This window comes from Protopterus annectens, chromosome 13.part0 (genome assembly GCF_019279795.1).
Source record: "Protopterus annectens isolate FY-2018-M chromosome 13.part0, PAN1.0, whole genome shotgun sequence".
NCBI classification, from domain to species: Eukaryota; Metazoa; Chordata; order Ceratodontiformes; family Protopteridae; genus Protopterus; species Protopterus annectens.
The window spans coordinates 695,933,842-695,961,052 of NC_056747.1; the positions used below are offsets into that span (position 1 = coordinate 695,933,842).

General features: G+C 45.4%; 1 protein-coding gene across 2 annotated transcripts in view; it reads right to left on the reverse strand.

Annotated features, from left to right (window-relative positions):
• The window catches only part of TSR1 (TSR1 ribosome maturation factor), an 895,152-nt gene that overhangs the window by 711,634 nt on the left and 156,307 nt on the right, over window positions 1-27,211 (reverse strand). For both annotated transcript variants that reach the window (XM_044054379.1, XM_044054378.1), the window contains exon 5: window positions 25,077-25,507. In XM_044054379.1, coding sequence (XP_043910314.1) covers window positions 25,077-25,507 — 431 coding nt within the window. The remainder of the gene's footprint in view (window positions 1-25,076; window positions 25,508-27,211) is intronic.

The following is a 27,211-nucleotide window of genomic DNA, read 5'->3' on the forward strand; positions in this document are numbered from 1 at the left end:
AAACCAAATCTGTATAGGGGTATGTCATACACCTGCCCAACTTACAAGGCACTACACAAGCAAGCAACATGCCGGGAAGACTGTGGGAAGGTAATCAAGAACAGCCCCCTCACAGTACTGATACTGTAGGGATCCACTATACGGGACATCAGGACCCTTTCTCAGTGGGTCAACAACTGGGAAGATTCCCAAACAAATAAAACCACAAGGGAGCTAGGAGTCAGAAGGCAGTCAAAAAGGTAAAGACTCAAAAGGCAAACTCTTGAAGCAACAAGTATGAACCTAGAAGCACGACTCCTAGACCTACAGCTCAGCAAAAGCATTTAGCAAAAGGTGAGAAATTACAACTTAGTGGCTGTGTTACAAATACTCTTCTTGAAGCAAGAACTGAAAAAAGAAGTTAGGTACTCACCATAGCGTTCCATCTGTGTTGTTGCCTCTCATTTGTTCTTCAACTTGTGGGTTCAGATCAGAGGACTGGATTCGATTCAGCCACATACCAAAGGTCCAGGCTCAGATATCTGAGCTCCTCCCCTACCCACAATGCTCATCTCCTCCAAATCTTTCAGATTGAGTTTGCTGCACCACTATACATCACCTAATCATACAAGCAGAAAGAAATCACCCAAAGACAAGGGCAGGTCAGAAAGCAATACTTCAGGAGCTCAAACAATAACGAAGTATTTGTCCAAATAATTCCGTTAGATCCTTCAACAGGTAGGGGATGGAGGGAGGAAAGGTTGAACAGCAAATGACAGGCAACAACACAGACGGAACGTTATAGTGAGTACATAACTTCTTTATTGATGATGTTGATTTAAAATGCTCTTCAACCTGTGGGATAGAGTCCACAGCTACAGAAGAACTTGGGTGGCCCTCAAGGAATGATATTCCATAGTAGAGCTGAACCAAAGGATGCCCTGTTCCTGGAAATAATGTCTAGTTTGTAATGCAATATAAAGGTATGGTGGTTTGACCAAGTAGTGGCTGTAAAAATTTCATCAATGGGAAGTTTTGACCGAACGACTGAAGAGGTGGAAACAGACCTAGTAGAATGAGCCTTAATGCGACACGGTAAGGGGATGCCTCTTGTGAAATAAGCAAGTTTAATGCAACTAGTAATCCAACGAGCCAGAGTAACCTTGGAAATTGGTTTACCCAACCTGGACTTGGAAAAGGAAATGAAAGGTTGATCAGATTTCCTAAGAATTTTGGTTCTATCCAAATAGAAACAATGCTGTGTACATCCAACGTATGAAGTTGATTTCCTCTGTTTTGAAAATTAGGAAAGAAGACAGGCAGGTTGATAACTTGGTTTATGTTGACCTCAGAAGCAACCTAGGGCAGAAAGAAAGGGTTAGTATGCAAAGTAACTCTATCCTTGTGAAAAATCAAATATGGAGGCTTGCAAGACAAAGCCTGTAATTCAGACACTCTATTGGATGAGGTAATGGCCATCAAGAAGATGGTTTTCCATGTCAGAAACTTTAAATCTACCTTAGCTGAAGGCTCGAAAGGGGGTGAGACTAAGCCTTGTAAAACCAAGGTGAGATCCTAGGGGCAACAGGTTCCTTGATAGCAGGAGAAAGGTACCCTTTAAAAAGGCCTTGCATAAGTTAGATGAGGCTAGACAAAAAGGAATTCTCCACTATGTGAAAATATGAAGTGGCCATCAATTGTACTTTCACCATAAAAAATAGCTCTGTTATGAAACACACAAGCCAGAAAATCCAACACAGCAGGAACTGGAGCTGTAAAAGGATCTAGATTGTCCGATGAGCCCAAATGCAGAATCTCTTCTACTTACTATTGTGCAGCTTCCTCATGGACAGTTTGTGCCCCGCTATCAATATTTTTCTAACCGGGGAAGAAAGCCCAGGAGTTGTAGCCATCATTTGAAGTGGAGTAACCAAGCAGTTAGTTTCAGGTTCAGGAGATCCGGGCGAGAATGTCCCGAGGGATGGGACAACAGATCTGGAAAGGGATCCAGAGTCCACAGTGGACAGAACAGTGAGACCAAAGGAAGGGGAACCAAACTTGTCAGTGCGATAAAGTGAGCAATCAGGATCACTTGGCACTTCAACGTCTGAGCTTTTTGCAGAAATTTGGGAATGAGTGGAAGAGGCAGAGAGGCATAAAGCAGACCGGAAGGCCAAGCATGGACTAGAGCATCGCTTGGTGACTGTCCCAGAGGAGGGATCAGGGCAAACAAAATGCTGCACTTCGTGATGGAGGGAGATGCAAAAACACTGCAGCAAGGTTGACCCCATCTCTGGAAGATCATATTTGCCACTGAAAGATTCAAGAGACCACTTGTGAGGTATCAGAATTGTCCTGCTGAGCCAGCCTGCCAGGATGCTTGATTTCCCTGGAATGTGGGTTGCTACGAGAAAGCAGTTGGAAGAAATCGCCCATTGCCACAGCCTCATGGCCTCTTGATACAAGGGTAGAACCAGGTTCCTCCTAGCTTGATGATGTACTAGACCACAGACATGCTGTCAATCTGAACAGCAATAGTTCCTGTGAGGAAAGAGGAATGATGGGCTTTCAACACAAGAGGCACCGCTCTTCATCTCCAGAACCTTTACATGCAAGTTGTTCTCTAGCGGAGGTCTACATGCCTTAAATGGTTTGTCCCAGATAACACCCCCCCCCAACCCGAACTGGGATGCGTCCATGGTCACAGTGGCCTTTGGAAGGGAAAGTATGAACGGGCAGCCCAGAAGAAGATCCTCTGATTGGATCCACCATAGAAGAGACTGCTTGCATGCTCGTGAAATCCTGACTGGGTAATTTAACGGGTAGTACAGAAGAGACCATTGGACTGCTAAGATCCATTGAAGTACTCATGTGAAGGCGCACTAGCGGTACCAGGGTGATTGTGGCCGATATGGACCCCAAGACCCTTATATCAAGCCTTGCAGGAAGGAAGGAATGTCCATTACCCATACGACATGAGCCCTTAAGGTGGAAATTCTGTCCGGGGGAAGGAGGGCTAGAGAGCAAATGGTGTCCAGATGGGCTCTAATGAAGTTTATGACTTGCATCGGTTGAAGTTGAGACTCTCAGGTTGACAGAAATGCCCAAGGTCGAGGCTAGGTGCAACAGGAATTCTATAGCTTGTAGGAGTCTATGCCTGGTGGGATCAGTTAGGAGCCAACCACTGAGGTATGGAGTCATCTGCAGTCCTTGCAGTCTCAGGTGAGCTGCCATGCATTTGGTTAACACCCTGTGGGCTGTGCTGAGACCAAAAGGCAACACTCTGGACTGATGTTCCTGTTCATCTCGATACGACAGTACACGTCCTGAAGGTCTAAAGAGCACATTCAGTAGTCCTTCTGCAGGAAAGGCAGAATGGACTGTACTGCGACCATTCGGAACTTTGGACTGGCAACCGATTTGCTGAGGGTGGTAAGGTCCAGAATGGGCCTGAGGTCCCCCATCTTTTTGGGCACTAAAAAGAAACTATAGTAGATGCCTGATCTGTGCTGGTCTGAGGGAACACTTTGGATGACTCTTTTTGAGAGCAGCTTTGAAATCTCTAATGCTACAGCCTCCCTCTGATTGGATGGAACATCGTGGAGGGTTTTGTTTGCAAAGGGCTTCTGGAAAAAGGGTACTTAATAGGCACTGGATATAACTTTTTTAACACCCAACAGATCTTTTATGATGGCTTCCCAGGCTGTTGGGTGAAAAGTCAAACGTCCCCTGACTGCCTCCAGACATAAGCAGTCAGGCAATCCCTCAGAATCGCTGATTGAGGCTGTCCAGGAAAGAAACCAGAAACCCTTGATTCATCAGACCCCATTTCCCCCCCTCTGCTGCTGGGAGGAAGATCTCCCCTGTTAATCCTGAAAAGGAAGCTAAGATTTTCAGAACCACAACTTCTTACCTCCACGGTGGTTCATGGAAAAGGTCTATTGTGGGGTAGAGAAGCGGATCCCGACGGCAGAAAAGGTCTTTCCATCCTCTTCAATTTGAGTGTGTGTGTCTCTTGCCGTTGGACAAAAAAAAGAGTCGATCCATCGAAAGGGGCATTGGTGAGAGAGACCTTGTATGGTTCTGAGAAATCACACAGCTGCATCCAGGCTTGGCGTCTGGTAGCAATGTCTGATCCAGCCACCCATTAAGCACCTTCTGCAGCATGAAAAATTAACCACTTGGACATGTTCAAAATAGACTGAAGCGTAGCCATTCTAGAGGAAAACGTCTTCTGTTCCTCAGCAGACATGGACCCTGGGACAGAACTAGAGAGTTCCTTGACTAAGTCTCTCTGTAGTCTGGTTACATGTGCCAATAATTCAGTGCTCACAATACGAAAGTCACTGAAGCGTAAACCCACTTCCCAAAGCTCTAGCCACTCTGTTAGGAGGACGGACAGTGGTGCTCTCCTGGGCCAGCTCCTTTTCGGTGGTGGCTGCTACCACTATGGCATAGACTGGAACACCCTTGGTTCAAAGGGGACAGTCAGAATCTTATCAGGCCACTGAGGTATTGGTTCCACTGCATCTGGCTCTTTCCACTCACTGAGTGACACAAGATCAATGGGGGGGGGGGGGATATCAAACAAGTAGACGGGCCTGACCCAAGAGCTTCCAGAAACACCAATTCCTCTGGGTTAGGGTTTCGGGAAGACCAACCATCCTTTTGGTGTAGGATCTCAATGATGTCTCCAAAGAGACAAATCTTCAGGTGGTTATCTGGGGGACCCTTCCCCTTCATCGAGATCAGTGTCCTCTGAGAGGGATTCCAAAGGGGAATCCAAGTGTCTCCTTTTGCATTGCTGCTTCCAAGGAACCTCCTTGGTTGGGTGCTCCAGGGAGGTATCGGAAGACTCCGGGTGTTCCAAAAGGGAAGTAGTCTGGAAGTCTTTCTGGGCAGGCTGTCCCGGAGGAGACACAGGCACAAAAGGCTGCTGGAGGGGAGTGGGATTCCAAAGCAGGAAGAGTCAAGGTTCTTCTGGGTGCAGAGAAAACCCTCTCCACCACCTCAATCGCCGAGGTAGACTGAGACACCAAGGGCACCCCTGCTGGAGCAGAAGCGGTCGATGGCTAAGCCCCATGAATTCCCACCGCCCCTAGATCGGAGTAAGGAGTCGTAGCAGAGCTATCAAGCACTGAGGTCCCGAGGGGAAGAGACAGCTCTAAAAACTTCGTTGCTGACACCAACCCCTCTAAACTGACGCTGAAGCTATGGCTCAGAGAGCTGCACTGCTCCGAAACTGTTGGAACCGGGCAAGTTAGGGAGACCACCTGAGTCGAGGTAACTGAACCTGTCGGCTCCAACGTCTCGACTCCAGGAAAGCTCAGACCCGACAACTCCTAAACCACGGGTCTGATCAGAGAAGGACATAGAGGAGTAAAGGCCAGACTGTTGTGTGCAGATCCGGGGGGGGGGGTTAGAGGAGGCAAGATCCCAGCTGGATTTGTACCTTGAGAAACTTATCATGCTGTCAACCTCCGCTTTGGAAAGGCTGCAAGAAGACCTAACTGAGGAAGCAACAGAAGCAGGCCTGAAACTCTACCTGTGTTGTTGCAGAAAGGACTTGGGTCTGGATGTCACTGGCTCTGGGAAGAAACTTTGGCGCCGATGCTGAGGGGAGGCCTGGATGACTATGGAAGCCAAAGTAGTCGGCTCCAAAGACCTAGATGCCTTGGCAGGAGGTTCCCCGAATTGACAGGACCCATACCTCTCAACCTGGACAAAGGACCATGAAAAATAAATAAATAAAAATAGTCCAGCAGACTTTCCTTATTTCTGGGAAAAGTACTGAGATGAGACACCAAATTCTGACCCATGTATGGATTCACATTCCACAGGGTATAGCAATCTGTGGGACTCCTGGGCACTACAGCACCTAGCAGGTGTATTAGGGACAAAGTCATTTTAAGCTGCTCTTTTATTCTATAAAGACTTCCACAAATGATTTCCTCTGTGGGCAAAGAAAAAGATAAGGTGTCATTAATATCCGCCATATCAGTGGTGGGGGGTAGGCGGCAGAGTACAGTTTGTACTGCTGCAGCAGCCTTAGATATGTGGATTAATAACATCTAGCCAGCTTTCAAAAGTTCAAGGCACCTTCCTTACACCCAAACTGTCAGGCAGCTTGAGCTCAGATGACTCAAAAATAAGTTTGGAAGCAGAAGGTTGTGATAATTGCCCCTGTCCATTTCCAAAAGAAGAGAGAAAGTACAGTTGTGCATACTTACCATAAATGTATTCACTGTTGCAGTCCTGACTTATGGGATTTTCTGCTTCGGAAGCCCTTGGTTGGTCCGACTATCATAGAAAAAAACTCCCACCTCCCTAAGCTGGTGGACACCTACCCTGACATCAGGACGACTGGGAGCCAGCTGATGCCATGACATTAGTTTTTTCTTGTTCCTAGAAGGTAGGAGCCCCACAGATGAATCTTAATAAAAGGACCAGGTTAGAGGAAATGGTCCTGTAGGGGATCTCTGCAGAGGGTCCTACAGAAGAGGAGGAGAGAGAGAAAACCTGTCATTGTAAGGAGAATAAGGGGGAATGGAGGAAGGGAAAAAAAATGCAACAGTGAATACATGCAAACATCTACATTTACGTTAAGTGAACACAACTGTACTATGTTCTTTGTGCTTCACTGTTGCAGTCCTGACTTACGGGATGATTCCCAAAGCTGAGATGAGGGTGGGAGGTGCCTTAATGGGAAGAGAGGATGCCCCGAGAAGGCTGACAGTTGGTAGTGTTTGGTAAAGGTATGCACCGATGACCAGGTAGCTGCTTCCAAAACGTCTTCAGTAAGTACTCCCCCATCAGGAAAGCAGTGTAGGGAGAAGTGGCCCTAGGTGAGTGAGTGCTAACAGATTCAGGGGGCTTTTTGCAGTGAAAGGTGTAACAAAAGAAATCCAGTGGGAGATCCACTTGGAGATAGTTTGTTTGGAGACTGGTTTTCCATCAGAGCCCAAGGCAAAGTAAACAGCTGTTCTGATTTTCTGAAAGTTTTAGTCCCGTCAAGGTAGTAGCAAAGTTACCTGTGTACATCCAAGGAGTGAAGGATTCTTTCCCCTAGGTTCTGTGGCTTGGGGAAGAAGGCAGGCAAGTGTATGGCTTGTTTCAAGGAAGTGTCTGTGACCACCCTAGGCATAAAGGAAGGATTATTTCTAAGTGAAACTCTGCCTGCATGGAAGATAAGAAAGGGTTCCACTGCCATGAGGGCTTGCAACTCAAGAGACCTACTAGCGGAGGTGATGGCCAGTAAAAGTGCAGTCTTCCAGGTCAAGAATTTTAAATCGTATGAAGCAGACGGTTCAAAGGGGGGGGGGGGGTAAAGTCAATTTTTCTAGAACAAAATTGAGGTCCCAAGAAGGGGTAGGTTACCTCCTGGGAGGTAGGACGTACAGCACTTCCCTAAGGAATTGCTTCATTAGGAAGTGATTAGGGAGTGGGAAAAGATAGGAGGAAGAGAAGAAATGTGGGCTAAAATGGCAGAAGCGTGAATTTTAGTGGATGAGAAGGATAGGCCTTTGTCCACCAAGACAGCAAAGCCCTCCAAAATGGCTGAAAAGTTGGTTGAGACTAGGTTGAGGCCTTGTTGCTGGCACCAAACAGAGAATCTTTTCCACTTGGCAGAGTATGTTTTCCTAGTACTGGGTCTTCTAGACTCTTAACAATACTAAGCACTTGACTACTCAGGGTAGAATTTTGATGCATTATCCAGGCAGAGAGTTTGAGAGTCTGCCCTTCTTCCCTGATTTTTAGGAAGACCCTTGGAAGGAGAGGCAGGGAAGTAAATGTATAAGGAAAAAGATGGCTCCAGGGGAAGGAGAAGGCATCCGTTCTCCAGGCTGTGTCGAGTTTGCTCCTGGAACAGAATCTTTTTAACTGAGCATTTTTGTCATTGGCAAAGAGGTCTTTTTGAGAGGATTCTCATTTCTGGACTATGCAGAGAAATGTTTCCCAGTGCAGCTGCAACTCAGTGGGGTCCATTAAGTGTCTGCTGAGGTAGTCTGCTAGAGTAATCCGAGACCCAGAAAGGTACTGAGACATCAGGTGCAAACCCCACAGCATTGTCCGTCTCTCAGATCTGCACTGCCAGCTGGCATAGAGGGTAAATGTTTATGTACCAAATGACTGCCGTGTTGTCTGTTTTGATAAGTAGAACCCATAGTTTCCAGTGATCCTTGAAGGCTACCATGCCCTTCTATAGTGCCATCAGTTCCTTCCAATTTATGTGCTTATGTCTGAACTGCTCTTCCCATCTGCCCTGGAAAAGGAGATGTTGGAAATGGGCTTCCCAGGCTGTCTGATGCATCCGTGGTTAAGGTTTGGCCCTGAGGTTTGAACCTGAAGAGGAGACCCTGGCTCTGTACACATGCGTCTCCACCATGCAAATTCCTCTATGAGGCAGTGAATTAGGTGGATTTCTGTCTCCACAGACAGAGTGCTGGTACCACTGAAGCATCCTCATGTGCAGTCTGGCCAAAGGGATTTTTAGTATACAGGATGCCATGTAGCCCAGTACTCTGGCTGACAGGCATTGCCTCTGCATAATGTCCTGGAAGTACTGGGTTAAGAATGAAGCCTTGTCTGGTGGGAGGAAGGCCTTCTAGAGGGAGGAATCCAGCAGAGGCCCCAGGAAACCTATCCTGGTGGAAGGGTTTGTGTTGGATGTGCTGCAGTTTATAGTAAACCCTAGGGAAGAGCGTAGAGTCTGGATGAAGGCCAGATCCTTGAGGAGCTTGGACTGACTTGTGGCCTGAATGAGGCAGCTGTTCAGACAGGGCTAAATCTAGATGCCTTTTGTTCTGCTGAAGGTGATCACAGGGGCCAGACATTTGGTGAAGACCCTGGGAGCAGTAGACAGGCCAAAGGAAAGTGCAGATAATTGAAAGTGACTGGAAACTGTTCTGAAGTGAAACGTTTTGCAGTATTCTTCTATAAGGATGTGCAAGTAGGCATCTTTCAGGTCCAACATGACTAGAGCCTGAGTTGTGATCATGGGAAGAAGCTTTTGAAGAGTAAGCATTTTGAATTTTGGGACTAGGAAGGACTGACTGAGGATGGAAAGATCCAGGATAGGGTGCCAAGAACTTTCCTGGGGACCAGGAACAGCCTGGAGTAAAACCTTTTCCCTATCTGGTGGTCTGGTACTGGCCACTGCCCTTTAGTTTTGTGGCGCATTGGGGTAGCCTGAAAATTTTAATGGTTCTTTGCAAGTGAGCTTGTAGGAGTTTGTGATTACGCCCATAACCCATTTGTTGGAGATGATGAGGGTCCAAGTATTCCTTGAACAGGGAAAGTCTTCCTCCTATCTTGTCTGGGGTTAGGGGATGAGTAATTGCTGATCGCTGCTTGGCCCTGTGGCCTACAACTCCCCAGCCTGGGTGCTCCTGAGGACCACTGCCTTGCCCTCTGTGATTGCTGTTGCTGCCTATGAGGCCTTTCCCTTTGTGTTTTCCTCTGAATTGGGTTTTGATTGGGAGGGAAAGGACCAATGTTTAGTAGGAAAATTCCTACTGACCTAGGCGGCCGGACTTGGCGGAAGTCTTGGACAGTTTGCATGGATTTTGCAATATCCTCCATCTTTAACACAGCCTCAGCCTTTGGTCCAAAAAGGGAGTCCTTATCCAGGGATGCATCTAGCAGTTTAGATTTGACATACTCTAGTAATGTCTGTTCCCTAAGGCAAGAATGCCTTCTGATGACCAAGCCAGAAACAGCAATTCAGAAGATGCCTTTAGGGATCAAAAAATTATAGAAGGTTAGTATGCTATTGACCCAGAGATCATTTCAAACCGGTTTCATCCCAATGTACTACCATACATACTCTAGTCAACAGCCAGGATTGTATTAATGACTTACCATGTCCAGGAGTGTTGTGGGAACTATCCCCAGTAAGAATTTATGGTGCCCCATCCCCTTGTCCTAGTTTCCTTTGGAACAATGTCATAGAGGTGCTCTGCTCCACATGAAATAGCAGCCTATTCCAAAGACGCAGCAGTCGCTGGGAGACAATCTGTCCCTCCAGCACACCCTATTCAAGTCACAGGCCATATTTAGGTCCCTGGAATGGGTACCTCTAGTCCCAATGGATTTAAAGTTGTGCAAATTCATTAGTTTTTGGGTAGGAGACTGCTCTGTAAGCCAGGCACAAGTCTTCTCTAAAAAGTCTATGTGACACCAAGTATAGTGACAGGGACTTTGGTCTGTCTGTGTAAGGCACGTGCTGAAGTCCCTTGCTTTTAGTTAGAAACCTCTGAGGTCTCTCCAACTGCTGCATGTGCTTTTTACGGGACATGCCAAAAGGGGCGTTACACTCAATTATGGGCCTGATTGGCGACGAGTATAGAGTGGTTATAACCTCCTTTGCTCTAGAGGCGATGCATTTACTAATCAAGTGTGGTATGCAGAAAGCCTTCCTTACTACAGCAGACATGTTGTGGTCAAAGTTAAGGTTGCAGTCTTCTTGTGATTCCAGATCTCTTACCAATTCATAGGTACATAGAGTATTGTGTTGTTAATTTGATAGTGTGAAGGGACACTGTTTTTACTGAAGGGAATGATGATGCATTTCTTTGCATTCATTTTGAGACCATGACTAAGACACCAGTCATTGGTCTACGTAAGACCCTCCCGGAGTATACAGACATCATTTCGGGATTCAATAATTGCACCCAATTTGCAGTCGTCCACAAACCTGGTCAGCCACAGTCCCTTAGTTTTGACCTGGACTTCTGAGAAGTAGAAGTATACACCAAACAGTAGGGGGATATACCAAAAAGTAGGCATACACATCCGCAGTCCAAGGAGTATCTAACTACCCGGGAAATTGAATGGCAGAGATCCAGAAATTCCTGGGAGGTGTTTTTTTTCCTCCAGAAAGGAAATCTTTTGCTTCATTTTTCCCCCCAAAATATTCTGCTGGTATTTCATCATATGGAATTTGCAATTGAGGGCCCTCATGGCAAAGGTACATGAAGTGTAAACCTTCTTCCAAATCTGTCAAGGACCCCCCACTTTCTTTGTCCATAGGTAAAGGATTTTTAGAAGTACTAGCCCTATCTCCTTTGGGGCCTGGGGTGACAACCTCTGGGTCAGCAGAGGGGTTCTTAAAAAGGAATTTATTTAAGTCCAGTACTCTGTAAAATCTATCCACTGGGGATGCACAAGCCAGTGCATTGCTTTGTCTCGGTCCCAAGCCCGGATAAATGGGGAGGGTTGCATCAGGAAGGGCATCCAGCGTAAAACTTCACCAAATAATTCATGCGGACACCAGTAAATATTTACATACTGGATCGGTCGAGGCCTGGGTTAACAATAACCTCCACCAGTACTGTTAGCCATCAGGGTGCTGGCGGAAATTGGGCTACTTTTGGCCGAAGGAGGAGAAGAGGCGGAAGGCATGGCCGAAGGAGGAGAAGAGGTGGAAGGCATGGCCGAAGGCAGGAAGAGAGGAGAAAGGCTAGGACTGTGGTAGTGAGGGTCGGAACTTTGAATGTTAGAAGTATGACTGGTATAGGGAGAGCTAGCCGATATGATGGACAGAAGGAAGGTTGGCATATTGTGTGCAAGAAACCAGATGGAAGGGGAGTAAGGCTAGATGCATCGGAGGTGGGTTCAAATTGTTTTATGTTGTGGATGGGAGGAGAAATGGCATAGGAGTTATCTTGAAGGAACAGTATGCTAAGAGTGTTTTGGAGGTGAAAAGAGTGTCGGATAGAAGGATGTTTATGAAGCTGGAAATTGATGGTGTAATGATGAATGTTGCTAGTGCAAGTTGGGTGTGCGATGGATAAGAAAGAAAAATTTTGGAGCAAGTTGGATGAAGTGGTGATGACTGTACCCAAGGGTGAGAGAGTGGTGACTGGAGCAGATTTCACTGGGCATGTTGGTGAAGGGAACAGAGGGGATGAGGAAGTGATGGGTAGGTATGGTTTTACACAAAGGAATGCAGAAGGTCAGATAGTAGTGGATTTTTGCGAAAAGGATGGACATGGCTGTGGTGCATATGTATTTTAACAAGAGGGAGGAGCATAGGGTGACACACAAGAGTGGAGGAAGATGCACACAGGTGGATTATAACTTATGAAGGAGGGACAGTTTGAAGGAGATTGGAGATTGTAAAGTGGTGACCAGGGAAAGTGTAGTTAAGCAGTATAGGATGATGGTTTGTAGGATGACATTGGTGATCAAGAAGAGGAGGAGTGTGAGGGAAGCACCAAGGATCAAATGGTGGAAAGTGAAAAAGGGTAATTGTGAGGTGGAGTTCAGGGATGAGTTAAAACAGGCAGAGGGTGGCAGTGAAGAGTTACCAAATAGCTGGGTAACTACAGCAGAGCTAGGAAGGGAGATGGCTAGAAAGGTGCTTGGTATGACATCTGGACAGAGGAAGGACAACAAGGAGACCTGGTGGTGGAATGAGGAAGTACACGAGAGTATACAGAGAAAGAGGTTGGCAAAGAAGAAGTGAGATTGTCAGAGAGATGAAGAAAGTAGACAGGAGTATAAGGAGATGAGGTGCATGGCAAAGAGAGGTGGCGAAGGCTAAGGATAAGGCATATGAAGAGTTGTATGAAAGGTTGGACACTAAGGAGGGAGAAAAGGACCTGTATCGATTGGCTAGACAGAGAGACCGAGCTAGGAAAGACGTGCAGCAGGTAAAGGTGATAAAGGATAATGAGGGAAACATACTCACAAGCGAGGAGTCTGTGTTGAGGAGATGGAAAGAGTACTTTGAGGAGTTGATGACTGAAGAGAATGAGAGGGAGAGAGGATTGGATGATGTGGGGATAGTGAATCACGAAGTACAATGGATTAGCAAGGAGGAAGTAAGGATAGCTATGAAGAAGATGAAGAATGGAAAGGCTGTTGGTCCAGATGACATACCTATGGAAGCATGGAGGTGTTTAGGTAAAATGGCAGTGGAGTTTTTAACCAGATTGTTTAATGAAATCTTGGAAAGTGACAGGATGCCTGAGGAATGGAGAAAAAAATGTTTTGGTACCGATTTTTAAGAATAAGGGTGATGTGCAGAGCTATAGTAACTACAGAGGGATTAAACTGATCAGTCAAAGCATGAAGTTATGGGAAAGAGTAGTAGAAGCTAGGTTAAGAAGGGACGTGATGATTAGTGGTCAGCAGTATGGTTTCACGCCGGGAAAGAGCACTACAGATGCGATTGTTTGCTCTGAGAGTGTTGATGGAGAAGTACAGAGAAGGTCAAAAGGAATTGCATTGTGTTTTGTAGACTTAGAGAAAGCATATGACAGGGTGCCTAGAGAGGAGTTCTGGTATTGTATGAGGAAGTCGGGAGTGTCAGAGAAGTATGTAAGAGTGGTACAGGATATGTATGAGGATAGTGCGACAGCGGTGAGGTCCGAGGTGGGAGTGACGGAGGCGCTTAAGGTGGAGGTGGGATTACATCAAGGATCAGCTCTGAGCCCTTTCTTATTTGCAATGGTGATGGACAGGTTGACAGATGAGATCAGACAGGAGTCCCCATGGACTATGATGTTTGCAGATGACATTGTGAGCTGTAGTGAGAGTAGGGAACAGGTGGAGGAGACTCTGGAGAGATGGAGATATGCTCTAGAGAGAAGAGGAATGAAGGTCAGCAGGACTGAGACAGAATATATGTGTGTGAATGAGAGGAAGGCTAGAGGAATGGTGAGGATGCAAGGAGTAGATGTGGCGAAGGTGGATGAGTTTAAATACTTGGGATCAATAGTTCAGAGTAATGGTGAGTGTGGAAAAGAGGTGAAGAAGAGAGTACAGGCAGGATGGAGTGGGTGGAGAGGAGTGTCAGGAGTGATTTGTGACAAGACGAGCATCAGTAAGTGTGAAAGGGAAGGTCTACAAGAGGGTAGTGAGACTAGCTATGTTATATGGGTTGGAAACAGTGGCACTGACAAAAAGGCAGGAGTTTTAGCTGGATGTGGCAGAGTTAAAGATGTTATGATTTGCACTGTGTGTGACGAGGGTGGACAGGATTAGGAATAAATATATTAGAGGGTCAGCCCAGGTTGGAAGGTTTGGAGACAAAGCCAGAGAGACAAGATTATGTTGGTTTGGACATGTGCCGAGGAGGGATGCTGAGTATATTGGGAAAAAGATGCCAAGGATGAAGCTACCACGTAACAGGAAAAGAGGAAGGACTAAGATAAGGTTTATGGATGTGGTGAGAGAGGACATGCAGGTGGTTGGTGTGGCAGAGCAAGATGCAGAGGACAGGAAGAAATGGAAAGAGATGATCCGCTGTGGCGACCCCTAACGGGAACAGCCGGAAGATGATGATGATGACCCTGTAAAATCTATCTGGTTTACGAGGGGCTGGGGGAGGAGTCTCTGGATTGAGAGATGATTCCATAAAGACATCTATTACCACTTCCAAAACTGGAGGGATAGCAAGGATTTAGAGGGATATCAAGCAACTCCCTGACTCTTTTTTTTGCTTGGGGATACTCCTGTGACTGCCACTGGAAAAACTCTTGCATGGCATGTAGCGTCTCCCCAAAGGTAATGTTCTCAGGGAGTGAAGCAGAAGGCAACACCTCTTCAGAATCAGAATTCTCAAAAAAGGTACGGAAGGGTTCATCTTCCAGGACACAGTCCACCTGCTCAGTCTTCATCTGAATCAGGGGGTTCTGAAAAGGTCTCCGGTGTGGGTCCCTCTTCCTTTTTCCTAGCAAAGATTCGGGGGGGGGGGGTCAGCTGCCTGCCTCTGACCAAAGAAATAAGGTCCTTGGCCAACCTGACCAAATCTTGCTGATAACTTGTGGGGCGGTAGCTGGTAGGCCTAGGCACAGTACCTGAGGTACAGCTCTTTTTTAGTGTAGCTCTTGCCTTGGGCCTGTGCACGTCCGCTACTCTGATGCCAGACTCTTTGAAAGAAATATCTGATGTTGGCGAATGCCTCAAAGGGGACACAGTCAGTTGAAGATCACTAGCCAGAAGCAGAGGTCTAATTAGTGACTCTGGACCCAATCAAAGAACTAAACGCCAAGGCCTGAACTGAAGTTGAGGGTCCCGACAGCATGTTGGCCTCCAAAAGGGTCTCGACAGAGGCCTGTCCCACCACCTTGCTCACAGATGGGGTCTGCAAAGGAACCCCTCCTTCCTCTGTGAACCTGTGGGGCGGTAGCTAGTAGGCCTAGGCACAGTACCAGAGGTAGAGCTCTTTTTTGGTGTAGCTCTTGCCTTGGGTCTGTGCACGCCCGTTACTCTGATGACAGACTCTGAAAGAAATACCTGATGTTGGCAAATGCCTCAAAGGGGACGTAGTCAGTTGAGGATCACTAGCCAGAAGCAGTGGTCTAATTAGTGACTCCGGACCCGATCAAAGAACTAAACGCCAAAGCCTGAACTGAAGGTGAGCATGTTGGCCTCCAAAAGGGTCTCGACAGAGGCCTGTCCCACCACCTTGCTCGCAGATGGGGTCTGCAAAGGAACCCCTCCTTCCTCTGTGAACCTGTGGGGCGGTAGCTAGTAGGCCTAGGCACAGTACCGGAGGTAGAGCTCTTTTTTGGTGTAGCTCTTGCCTTGGGTCTGTGCACGCCCGTTACTCTGATGACAGACTCTGAAAGAAATACCTGATGTTGGCAAATGCCTCAAAGGGGACGTAGTCAGTTGAGGATCACTAGCCAGAAGCAGTGGTCTAATTAGTGACTCCAGACCCAATCAAAGAACTAAACGCCAAAGCCTGAACTGAAGGTGAGCATGTTGGGCTCCAAAAGGGTCTCGACAGAGGCCTGTCCCACCACCTTGCTCGCAGAAGGGGTCTGCAAAGGCACCTCTCCTTCCTCCGTGATGATGAGCCTCGGGGAAATTGGCGGATTTAGAAAGGTTCTCATCCAAGGCCCTAAGTTTGGGGTCTTTTTTTCGCTTGGGCAGCACAACTACAGGACAACCAACAGACGTCATTGCACGATGGGGAGTGGATTACTGACAAAGGTGCTTAGAAAAGCTTTTGGCCCTACGCCTTATAGTCCTAGTACTGAAAAGGGTGCAAAGACAGCAATTAGGGATGCTGTGGTTTGGGTCTAAAAAGCACCACACAAGGTACGAAGGTCTCGGTGTGGGACTTGTTTATCACAACAGAGATAGTTAATTTTATCTGACACGAATCACAAGTAAGAAAGAGTTCCCCAATGGGGTACGTGGCTTTAAAAGAATTTCTCACTCCAGTGTGACCCGACAGATGCACTCAACTCCTTTGGCTCAGAAGGCAAGAAAAGACTGATGTCATGGTGTTGGCTGGCTTCCTTGATACCAAACTGTCCTAATGTCAGAGTAGGGCATCCGCCAGCTCAGGGAGGAGGGAGTTTTTTTACTCTGGTACTAAGGCCGACCAAGGGTTTCCGAAGCAGGAAACCCCATAAGCCAGAATTGCAACAGTGAAGTACAAAGAATATCCACAGTTGTCTGGGCCAGAAGGGAGTCATCACAGTGATCTTGGGGGATTCCTTCTCAATCTTTGGAAAAATCTTGAATATTCATGGAAAGGGTGAAAATTCATACAGGAACATTCCTGTCCTATGAAAATAAAAGTCATCCATCTTCCAGGCTTTCTAATATGGAGTCCTGGAGCAGAATCTTGCCCGTTGATTGTTTAAAGAGTAGGCAAAAAGGTCTAACTTGAGGAACTCCAGATTGATAAAACTTTGAAGACCCCCCCCCCCCACCCCGATTTAGTTTCCATTCTTAAGGGTCTGCCCTGGTTCTGCTCAGCTTGTCTGCCACACAGTTTTGCTCTGCCAGAATGCAGGACGCCTGTAGAGTGAGACTGTGCTGTGAAACTATATCCCAAGCTAATATAGCTAGTCTGCAGAGGGGGTAAAACCTGGATCCCCTCCTGTTTGTTAATGTACCACATGACTGTTCCTCCCTGTAACAAACTGAAGAGGTCCCGGGGACCAAAAATTATTAATATAGTTGGGCTCCTTGATCAGGGCAAGCATCTCTTTTAAATTTATGTGCTTGCACCCATCCTTTGTGTCCCACAATCACTGCACTTTTATCTCTCCTTAAACTGTGGAATCTGTGGTGACTACTCAGGAACAGGGAGAGAGAAGTGGAGACCTGAATTTAAGTGCATCTGTGGTCTCCACCAAATAATTTCTCTTCTGATAAGCCCCAGCACTGGGATTTGAGAAGACAAATGGTGATGATGCTGGGATCAAAGACTTCAGATACCACTGTATCTTTCTCCTATGGAGTCTTGCCAGGGGTATCAAGAGAACCACAGAAGTCAGACCCAAAATGCGGAGTTATTCCCTCGTAGTGACCAAAGTTCAAGTAGAAAACCTTAAAAATAGATCTAGATATAGACTCATTTTTTTTCCTGTGGAAGAAAAGCTCTTTGAACTAAGGTGTCTGGTTGACATCCCAGTAACACAATCTTGTCAAAAAAGACTTTTTAATGTCTTGGAATCAAAGCTTGTGTAAGAGATCTCTCTCTCTCCCAAGAGAGATTCCTGACACTTTGAAAAAGACACTGCAAAGATACTTAAGTTGTCTAAATATGCAATGAACCACAACTGGAGCTAGACAGACACTTTGAACACTCTTGGTACAGTGGATAGTCCAAAGGGGAAAGCAGATAACTGATAAAGTAATCCATACACTCACAACTTTAAAAAGTTTTAAGTCTAGACAAATAAGGATGTGATAAGCATCTTTAAAGTCAAGTGTTACCAAGAAACTTGAAAGAGGAAGAAGCAAGCAGGTTGTGAAGTGACATTCTGAATTTGGGCACTAATACAAACAGGTTTAAGTTAGACCTTGAAGTACAGTTATGTACACTTACCATAAATGTAGATGTTCAAGTGTATTCACTGTTGCAGTCATTACATTTGGGTCATCTGCCTGCAGGTAAGCCCTCAGTCGGCCTGAATATCAAAGTCTTGGATTCCTGCGTCAGATGTTGCCCCTTCTTCCATGACGTCAGGTCGTCAGGGGTATAAAACATGCAGCCAACGCCATTACATCAGTTTTTCTTGCCCCAGATGTCAGGTGCCCCCATAATGGGAAGCAAATATATGTTAGGTTACACCTCCAACAAAAAGCAAATACACCAGAAAGCTTAAATACACCAAATAAGAAGGAAGGTAGAACCAAGAGAAGTCAGGAGGCTGGAGGGAGGGTAACCAGGACTGCAACAGTGAATACACTCCAACATCTACATTTATGATAAGTGTACACAACTGTACTATGTTCTTCGTGTTTCACTGTTGCAATCATTACACTTGGGTTGATTCCCAAAGCTAAGGAAGGGAGGAGGAAGTTAGAGAGCATAAGGACCAGCTATTAAGCCCTGCAAGATTGCAGTGGCAAAACCAGCTGTGGATTTAGAAAAAAATAGGCATGTGGCAATGTTTAGTGAAGATATGTACAGAGCTCCAGGTAGCAGCTTCTAGGATGTCCCTGGTAGGGACACCTTTGAGAAAGGCTGTAGAGGGAGATGCAGCCCTGATGGAATGTGATCTTATCCCCTGTAGAGTAGGTTTTTCATGGTGCTTATAGCAGAAATGAATGCAATGGGCTATCCACTTAGAAATAGTTTGCTTTGAAATGGCGTTCCCCTCTGCCCCTGCAGCAAAGCCAACTAGCAGCTATTCAGATTTTCTGAGAGGCTTAGTCCTGTCCAAATAAAATCTAAGTTGTCTGTGCACGTCCAAAGAGTGCAGTATTCATTCTCCTCTGTTTTGTGGATTCGGGAAAAAAGTAGGCAAATGAATGGACTGATTAAGGGCCACACTAGACACCACCAAGGGCATAAAGGAAGGATTGGTCCTGAGGGACACCCTGTCTGCATGGAAGATGATGAAGGGCTCCACTGCCATGAGGGAGTGTAATTCACTCTTCTTGCTGAAGTGATGGCTTAGAAGGAAGTCTGTTTTCCAAGAAAGGAATTTCAACTCTGCAGTTGCAGCTGGCTCAAAAGGAGGGAGAGTGAGCTTTTTCATTACAAAATTAAGGTTCCAGGCTGAAGTAGGGGCTCTCCTGAGGGGGGGGGGGGTGTCTTTAATTTTTGGCCCCTCTGAGGAATTGCTTTAGTAGGGGGTGAGAGAAGAGGGGTGGTTCAGTATTATAATGTGCTGAAATGGCAAAGGCAAGAATTTTAATGGACGACAAGGAAAGGCCCTTGTGGAGCGTTAAGTCCTGAAGAATATACGGTAAGCTAGGCACCGTTGTGCCCATCCCCTTTGTTTGGCTCCGGGAACAGTATCTTTTCCACTTTTCAGCATAGGATTTTCTAGTACTAGGCCTCCTTGCCTCCAGAATGACATCTAGCACCTGCTTACTGAGGGATGCCCTTGGAGAGCTCAAGGAATTAGCCAGGCTGCAAGGTTCAAGGTTTGAAGTGGAGGGTGCAAAATCTGGCCCTCCTACTGGGACAGTAGGGAAGGGGTCTGAGGCAGGTGCCATGGTTCCAGCAGTGTCATACTACGCAAGAGGGTGTACCAGTGCTGGCGTAGCCAGTCTGGTGCAGTCTGTATTGCCCTTGGTTTGTTCTGTTTGATCTTTAGCAGAACCTTTAAGAGGAGAGGCAGAGGGGGAAAGGCATAAACTGAGAAGCTTTCCCAGGTAAAGGACAGGGCATCCACTTTCCAAGCTTGACTGTGGGAAGTCCTTGTGCATAATTTGTCCAATTGGTAGTTCTGAGGGGAGGCAAATAGGTCTATCTCCGGATTCTCCCATTTGTTTCTCAAGAGGTTGAATATATCTTTGGTTCCAGTTTCCACTTGTGTGGGTCCATGAGATTTCTGCTTAGGTCGTCTGCCAGTGAATTTAGCTTGCCTAGCAGGAACTGAGCTTATAGGTGCACTTAGTAGCTCAAGGCTGTGTTCCACAGAGCCATGGCTAGTCTGCAGAGAGGGTACAAGTGGGTTCCCCCAGCTTGTTTATGTACCACATAACTGTGGTGGTGTCTTTACCAATAATTGTCCTGGAAGAATAAGGTCCTTGAAGACTGTCAGGCAATTCTGTACAGCTAACATTTCTTTTTGGTTGCTATGCAGGTGCATCTGTCTCAGGTTTCATTTGCCCTGAATGGACTGCCCTGCCAAGCGCATGCCAACTACATAGTCTGATGTGTCAGTTGTTAGGGTTTGGGCAGCAGGGGGTAGAGTGAATGGGAGCCCCTTGTTTTTGGTAGCAGGCCTCTGCCCACCAAAGAAACTGTCTTTATACAAGGAATGATAGGAATCATTGATTCTAGGTCCTGAGAATGTTGACACCATAGGCTTTTTAGATACCATTGTAGTTTCCTCATATGCAGTCTTGCATATGGAATTAGTAGAATGCAAGAGGCCATGAACCCCAGGGCTTGCAGGATTTTCCTTGCAGATAGCTGGGTCTTTGTGGCCAGTAGTTTGAAGAAGGTTGTCAAATAAACTTGTTTCTCTGGAGTGAGGAAAGCCATCTGGGAAGTTGTATTCAAGCTTGCTTCCAGGAATACAATTTGTTGGAAGGGTACTAGGTAAGATTTATTTTCTTTTATGGTGTACCCCAGTAAGTTCAGAAGTTTCTTTACGAATGCCAGATGTTTTAATAGCAATTCCTGGCTTTCTGCCTGAATCAGACAATCATCCAAGTATGGGTACATTTGAATATTTCTCTGCCTGCAAAATGCAATGGCTGGAGCTAGACAGTTTGGCTTATCTACTGCGGCCAGGGTATTCACAAAGGGAAGTGCAGAGAACTGATAGTGCATGGAGCCTGCCCTGAAGCGTAGGTATTTCCTGCAAGATTCCCTTATTGGAATGTGCAGGTAAACTTCCTTTAAGTCCAAGGTTGCCAACATCTTTGGCTAGCATAGGAAGCAGCTGTTGAAGTGTTAGCATCTTGAATTTTGGGATTACCAAAAAAGTGTTTAGAATAGAGAGGTCCAGGATAGGACGCCAGGAGCGGTCTTTTCTGGGTACCAGGAAGAGTCTCGAATAAAAACCTTGTCCCTTTTCTTCTGCTGGGACAGGTTGAATAGCCCTGATACTTAGAAGAAAGAGAACCTGTTGAGCCTCTGCCCACTGATTTGGGGGTAGGTCTGGCCAACCGTTTGAGGATGGTAGGGTGCGGAATTGGAATCTGTATCCTTGGGAAACTATATTCAAAACCCATTTGTCCTGGGTAATGAGTTCCCAGTTTTTTGCATGCAGTGTGAGCTCTTCCCCCTAAGGGAGCAGACAGTTGAGCAGGGATTGGAAGAGTTAAGGTTAAGTCATTGTGACATTTTTCCATAGGGGGGTGTCTTACTACTTCCAGCTTTGGAAGTGGGAGCCCCGCACTGCTTAGGCCTGTGTGTACCTTGAGACTGTAGCCTAGGTGGTCTGCTGTTTCTGGGTTTGGACTGAGAAGGCCTGGAAGAGACTGGAAAGAACCAATTCTTAGAAGGCTAATGCCTACTAAATCTGGGAGGCTGTACTTGCAGGAAATCTTTAACAGTTTGCATAGATTTAGCTTTTTCCTCCATCTTTTTAAGAACTTCTTCTGAATTGTTGCCAAACAGGCAGTCTTGGTTTAAGGGAGCATCCAGTAATTTAGCTTTAACATGATCTGGCAAGTTTTGCTCCTTAAGCCAAGCATGCCTTCTAAGCACAGACCCAGTGACAGCAGCCCCGCAAGATGCTTCTAAACAGTCAAAACCACATTGCAAAGTATGTTTACCAACTTGTTCAGCAGAATGCATTAAATCCTGTAATTCTTTATGTTCAGCACAGTCAGGAATCAACATAATTTTCTGTTTAAATAGTCCCATAATATGCTGCTGATACTTTCAGGTAATCTGTAATACCTGTCAGGTTTTCTGGAAGCTAGAGGTAAAGTGTCTTGGGCCAGGCTAGATTCCAAGAAGGCATCATCTACAATGTCCAGAACAGGAAGAACAGCTAAAGGCCTGTGTTGAGGGAGGAGTAAGAATTCCCTAAGCCTCTTTTTGGAGTCCGAGTAATCCTGGCTTTCCCAGCGAAAATGCTCCCTAAGAGAGTGCAAGATTTCAGCAAAAGAAAAATCTTCTGGAGGGGAAGCAGAGGAAATGGAATCCTCAGCATCAAAATCCTCATAGGTGGACAAGGGCAAATCCTTGTAATTATTAGAAGAAGAAATTTCAGAATCCTGATCAGAAGAATCAGAAGGAAAATCAATTCTAGGTCTCAGAGGGGGGAAGGCTGGCTTCCCCTAATTAAAGTAATAAGGTCTTCAGCCATTCTAAGCATTCGTTTTTTAGGCATATGGGCCTGACCATGCGGTTTGGACGTCTGTTTTCTAGGCGTGGGTCGTTTTAGGCCTTGATGAAGAAGATGGCGTCGGTTTGAAATGCAAATCTATACGCCTGAATACACCCTCAGATGCCGGTGCCTGCACAGCGGCTCCGGACCCATCCAAGGTAGAGACATCTGCAGGTTCCATAGTCGAAGCATCATCTCGCCGCATACTGGACTCAGAATGGGTCTCAGTAGAGGCCTGCGAATCTGAGGTAGTGAGTATTAGGGGCTGATAAAGCACCTCACTGAGTAGCACCTCACTGAGTACTGGCGAACTGGCAACTAGCCCTAACGGAAGCGTCATCAGCAGTTTTGGACCTATGCGGCCTATCTTCCGAATGTTGGTAGTCGGATGGCTTACCGAAGCCATTTCTGGATAGTTATACAGAGTACCAAAATAATCTGCTGCAAAAACAGACAGACGACGAATAGTTCGGGGGTTGAACAAGGCACAAAACCGAAAGCGAGGGATGTCATGGTCTGGGCCTAAGCAAGGAATGCAGTACGAATGAAAATCTTTAGGAGGTATTTGCTTTCCACAGGTAGACAATTGTTAACTTTTACTGACATCAGTTAAGAGGAAGAAAAAGGATCCCCAATGAGGTACTTGAATTTTTTTGAAGACTTCAGTTCTGAAACTTGAAAACGAAAATTTCAGGAGTCGGCCGACCGGCACTTGCGAACTGCTTCTGCTTCGGGCACCGCACAGCAAGAAAGACTGATGTAATGGCGTCGGCTGCACGTTTTATACCCCTGACGACCTGATGTCATTGAAGAAGAGACAGCATCTGACGCAGGAATCCAAGACTTTGATATTCAGGCCGGCTGAGGGCTACCTGCAGGTAGATAACCCAAATGTAATGACTGCAACAGTGAAACATGAAGAACATCTGGTCTCCAAGCATTTTCTTTCTTTGGCACCAAGAACATCCTTGAATAAAACCTTAGGAAGGAGGAACTGATTATATCACTCCTTGGGATGCATGTGATGAAGAACGAGTGGAAACAAATAAGTCTGTCCTGGAGTACGAGGAATGACACCCTGGAAAGGTGGAATTCCTCCCACTGCCATTTTAGCCTTGATGAACGAACTTCAGAATCGAGATGTTTAAAACTATCTGTTGCAAAAAGAAAAATGGAGATTCAGGCTTCCTGGAAGAAAAAAGGGGCCAGAGTAGGAGGGAGCCTCAAGATCTCTTGAATAGTCATTTCTGACTTGAACTGTTCCTGGTTTTTGGGAGATTCAAAGCTTCTTTTTGGTACCATCTTGCCATTTCTTCTTAAATGTTTGTTTACCTGTATTTTGTTCAGATTGTTTATTCTGCTTTTTGAAGAAAATGGACCCCTTGTGTCTTTCGGCTTTTCCCGGTTAGGGTTTGCCACAGTGGAACTCCGGTCCACTAATGATTGGTAGTGGATTTTTACATACCGGGTTACCAGCCCTGATGCACAACCTTCAACAAAGGCATGCCCCATTCACATATGCCTCCACACAGAGGACGCTCTAGCTGAGAATCGAACAGTTTGAAAAAGGAAGGCTGAAAAATCTTCCCTGATCAGCTTATCTCTTTCATCACACTTTTTGATCACCTCTGCAGCAGAGGGGTCAAAAACTCTATCCTAAGGGGAATTTTAAAGTTTATTTTTATCATCTGGGAGGGTCCGAGAATGTAGCCATGCAAACCTCCTCAAAACAGTACCAGTGGCCATATCCCTGAAAGAAATATCAGGGAGTCATGTAAACAAGGAGTAGTGACCTGTACAACAGAAGCTAAATATTTAAAGCAGATTTTTCCTCACAAGAAGAAACTGCAGATAAAATATTCCTGATACTTCCACAATCTGCCAGAACAAAACTAACAAAGGAGGAGCCTGACAATTCAAAATTCTGAAAAATCAGACTTGCAGAAGTATACACTTTTTCCCATCCTTGTCAGGAGGAGCAGGATTGGAATTAAGTGTTTAGCAGTAGTGGGATCACCTAAAGCTACAACTGCTGGGTCACTATGAGCTTCAAGTACAGTGAATGTAAGGCTTTACTTCAGAAGAAACTAGAAAGAACTGGCACAGAACACACCACTATTGCTACACTGTTATGGTACCTGGTGAAACTGCAGAGACAGGACTGTAAAAGCTGAAGACAACAGAACAATGGTGAGTGAAGGGAAAGAGAGGAGATGCTGGAGATCTGTCCTGTTAAACTTCAATTTTAGAAAATGAACATCTGTCAAGTAAACATTTGGAAACCTTAACTATTTGCAAACTGCAGTTTAAAAAATTCCATTTGTAATTTCTTACATTGCTATACAAAACTTGTAAATGTGCAAAATGAAGCTGTTCCCCTTTAATAAGATACTGTATGCTAAATTTTATCCTATTGCAAATCTATTAAGTTTTTATTATTTAAGTGATAAACCTTGCTTTATCCTATCACTGTTCTAAAGGATAACAGTCAAATGAAGAGGGAGTAACTTATTCGTTTAACAGAAAGAACTGCATACCCCAAGACAGAAGTGTGCAACCCCTCATTTTAGGCCTGTAGAGACAACAATGTAATTCTTAACACCAGCCAAACTGCAATTCAGCCACTTTCTGGTCATCTGATAACTGGCCACAAGGCACTTTAAGAGCTGCACATGCTTTCACACAAGATGAGCAAAGACTATAGTGAGCATCAACAAGTACACAGGCAGAGTATTCATGTTGGTTACATGTGACTTCTTATGTAATGGAACAGTCTTGCTCCAACACCCATCTTTACGGTGTTCCCTGTAATGTTCCTAAGTCGGTTTCAGACTACCTTCATTAAAACTACCACCCATTCACTATTCAGCATACCTTCATTTCCACATCGCCAGTTTTCCTCCGCAGTACTTTAGTCACTCTGGGATTCAGAGGAATAGGATCTGGTGGTGCATCTATCTGACTCATCTGGAAGTCCCCCTGACCCACTAGGTGTATCAGACTGTTAACGTTCAGGGTTTGCCCACGCACATACCCTGAAACCTTTAAAGTTCCCAAAAGTCCGCTCTCATCACCAGGAGTGAAGCTTGCTTCTTGTGCCAGAAGGTACGATCTTCTATCGCGGAAGGCTATATGCCGCTGTTTCTGTTCTGCAATATGCCTCAAGAGAAGAACAGCTTCCTGTTCAGTGTCCAGATTCAGCAGCTTGGTGTCTGGGAAGCGCTTCTCGATTACACGGCTCAGAGTCTTCTTTGCATCCATTCTCTTCTTGACTGGCAGTGCACCGATACCTTGGACAGCTAGGACTGAAGCAATCAGAAACAAATTAAATAAGACCATGATTAACGTTCAAGAGGTACAGACTGATTATGCATAAAAACCTAAAGAAATGCATAATCCCCCCAAATATTTGAATCTTCTTACTGAAATAAGATCTGTAGGTGTCTCAAGACTGCCATTTCCTAGCTAAGGGTATATATATTTTCACCTTTCTTTATTCTACCCACAACGAACAGACTAATATGTTCATCTGAGATAAAGCAAAGATCTGGAAAAATCTCTGTCCTGTGTGAATGGTTAGTTTATATTTTGCCAGACGCACACAGTTTCTTGCAAAATGTAGTAAAAAAATAGTTCCCTGTCACTAAAGACTCCATTACCAGTTTAATCCTATTCAGGATCACAGAAGAGCATCACCAAGTCTCAGACACCGACCAATGTGAAGTTAACGATTTTCAAGTCAAAGCTTGCAGCCATGTGCAAGGTTACCCACAGTACTAAAATACTGTGGCACACAGATCTCACAACCTGGGTGGGTTTGTGTGTGTATATATATTCATATTACACTTAATACAGGTGCTACTGTCCATTTCTAACATCACAAAGAAAAGCTGCCATATAATATCCAATATTTATATCACTCCAGATTCCCTCCCCTTTTGCAGTGGGCACTGTCGGGTTACTTGACTACCAGACAGGCTTTCTTTGAAATAAGTTGTAAAGTGCAGAAGTCTGACAATCCCAGTGTCACTGTTATTATTCATGAGTGGAGGTGGTCCGTTCTCCTGTAAGCAATTTGTGGGGTTTAACCCCATTCCCCAAGTCTAGGTCCAGTGGGTTGCACATCTGCTCTACCAGGTATAACCAGAAGAGCGTTGCCAAAATAGGTAGCACTTCCCTTTACTCTCTGCAATGTCTTCTTACTTCATATACATGCAAGGTTAGCACATCTGCCTTTTTGGAATGATGGCATAAAGCAGATAATATGTGTGACTCAGACATGCAATATGTCCATTCTCCAGTCCTCTTCTCCCATCCCTGCCCTCCAACACCTGCAATGTTACTCAGAGAAGTCACTATGACATCCCAAACAGATTGACAGACAACCTGAAATGTATTCTGACACTGAGAAAGTGCAAATACATTTTAAATTAGGTCATCCTAACACATCTTAGCACTTCAAATTTTGACATGGACTACTATACACACAGTACTACGCTTGCTAACTAGAGTCCTAAATAAGAAAACTCGGAAATCAGAATTGCTTTGTACCCTAGATCAGCATACTCAGCAAGAGAGTTATCTTGAGCCCTGAGATAAGTATGCTTGTCAGCAACTCTGTGCAGGCATATAAGTTGCAATAATAATACACAAACCATAAGCTATTTGTGGTTTAAGAGATATATGGCACATGCAATGTTCTTCTGAATAATAAACTCCCATAGGAAAAACAAATATCATTTTCTGCACTACAGTCCTATTGAAATTTACAACATGTAACAAACCTAGACTTGAATACAGCTCTTTATTTTGTACATATTCAAAAGGTGATCTTTCTGTACTAAAAAAAAAAATATGGAGTGCAGAACAATTACATCAGGAATGTTTACCAAAACTTAATTTTCTAGCAGTTATCGCTGCTCATGTGGCAAACTGTGCCTAGCCTACCACACACTTCAAGGTGAAGAAACACTGCTTTTGTTTAATACTGAGTTATTGCAATCAGGGTT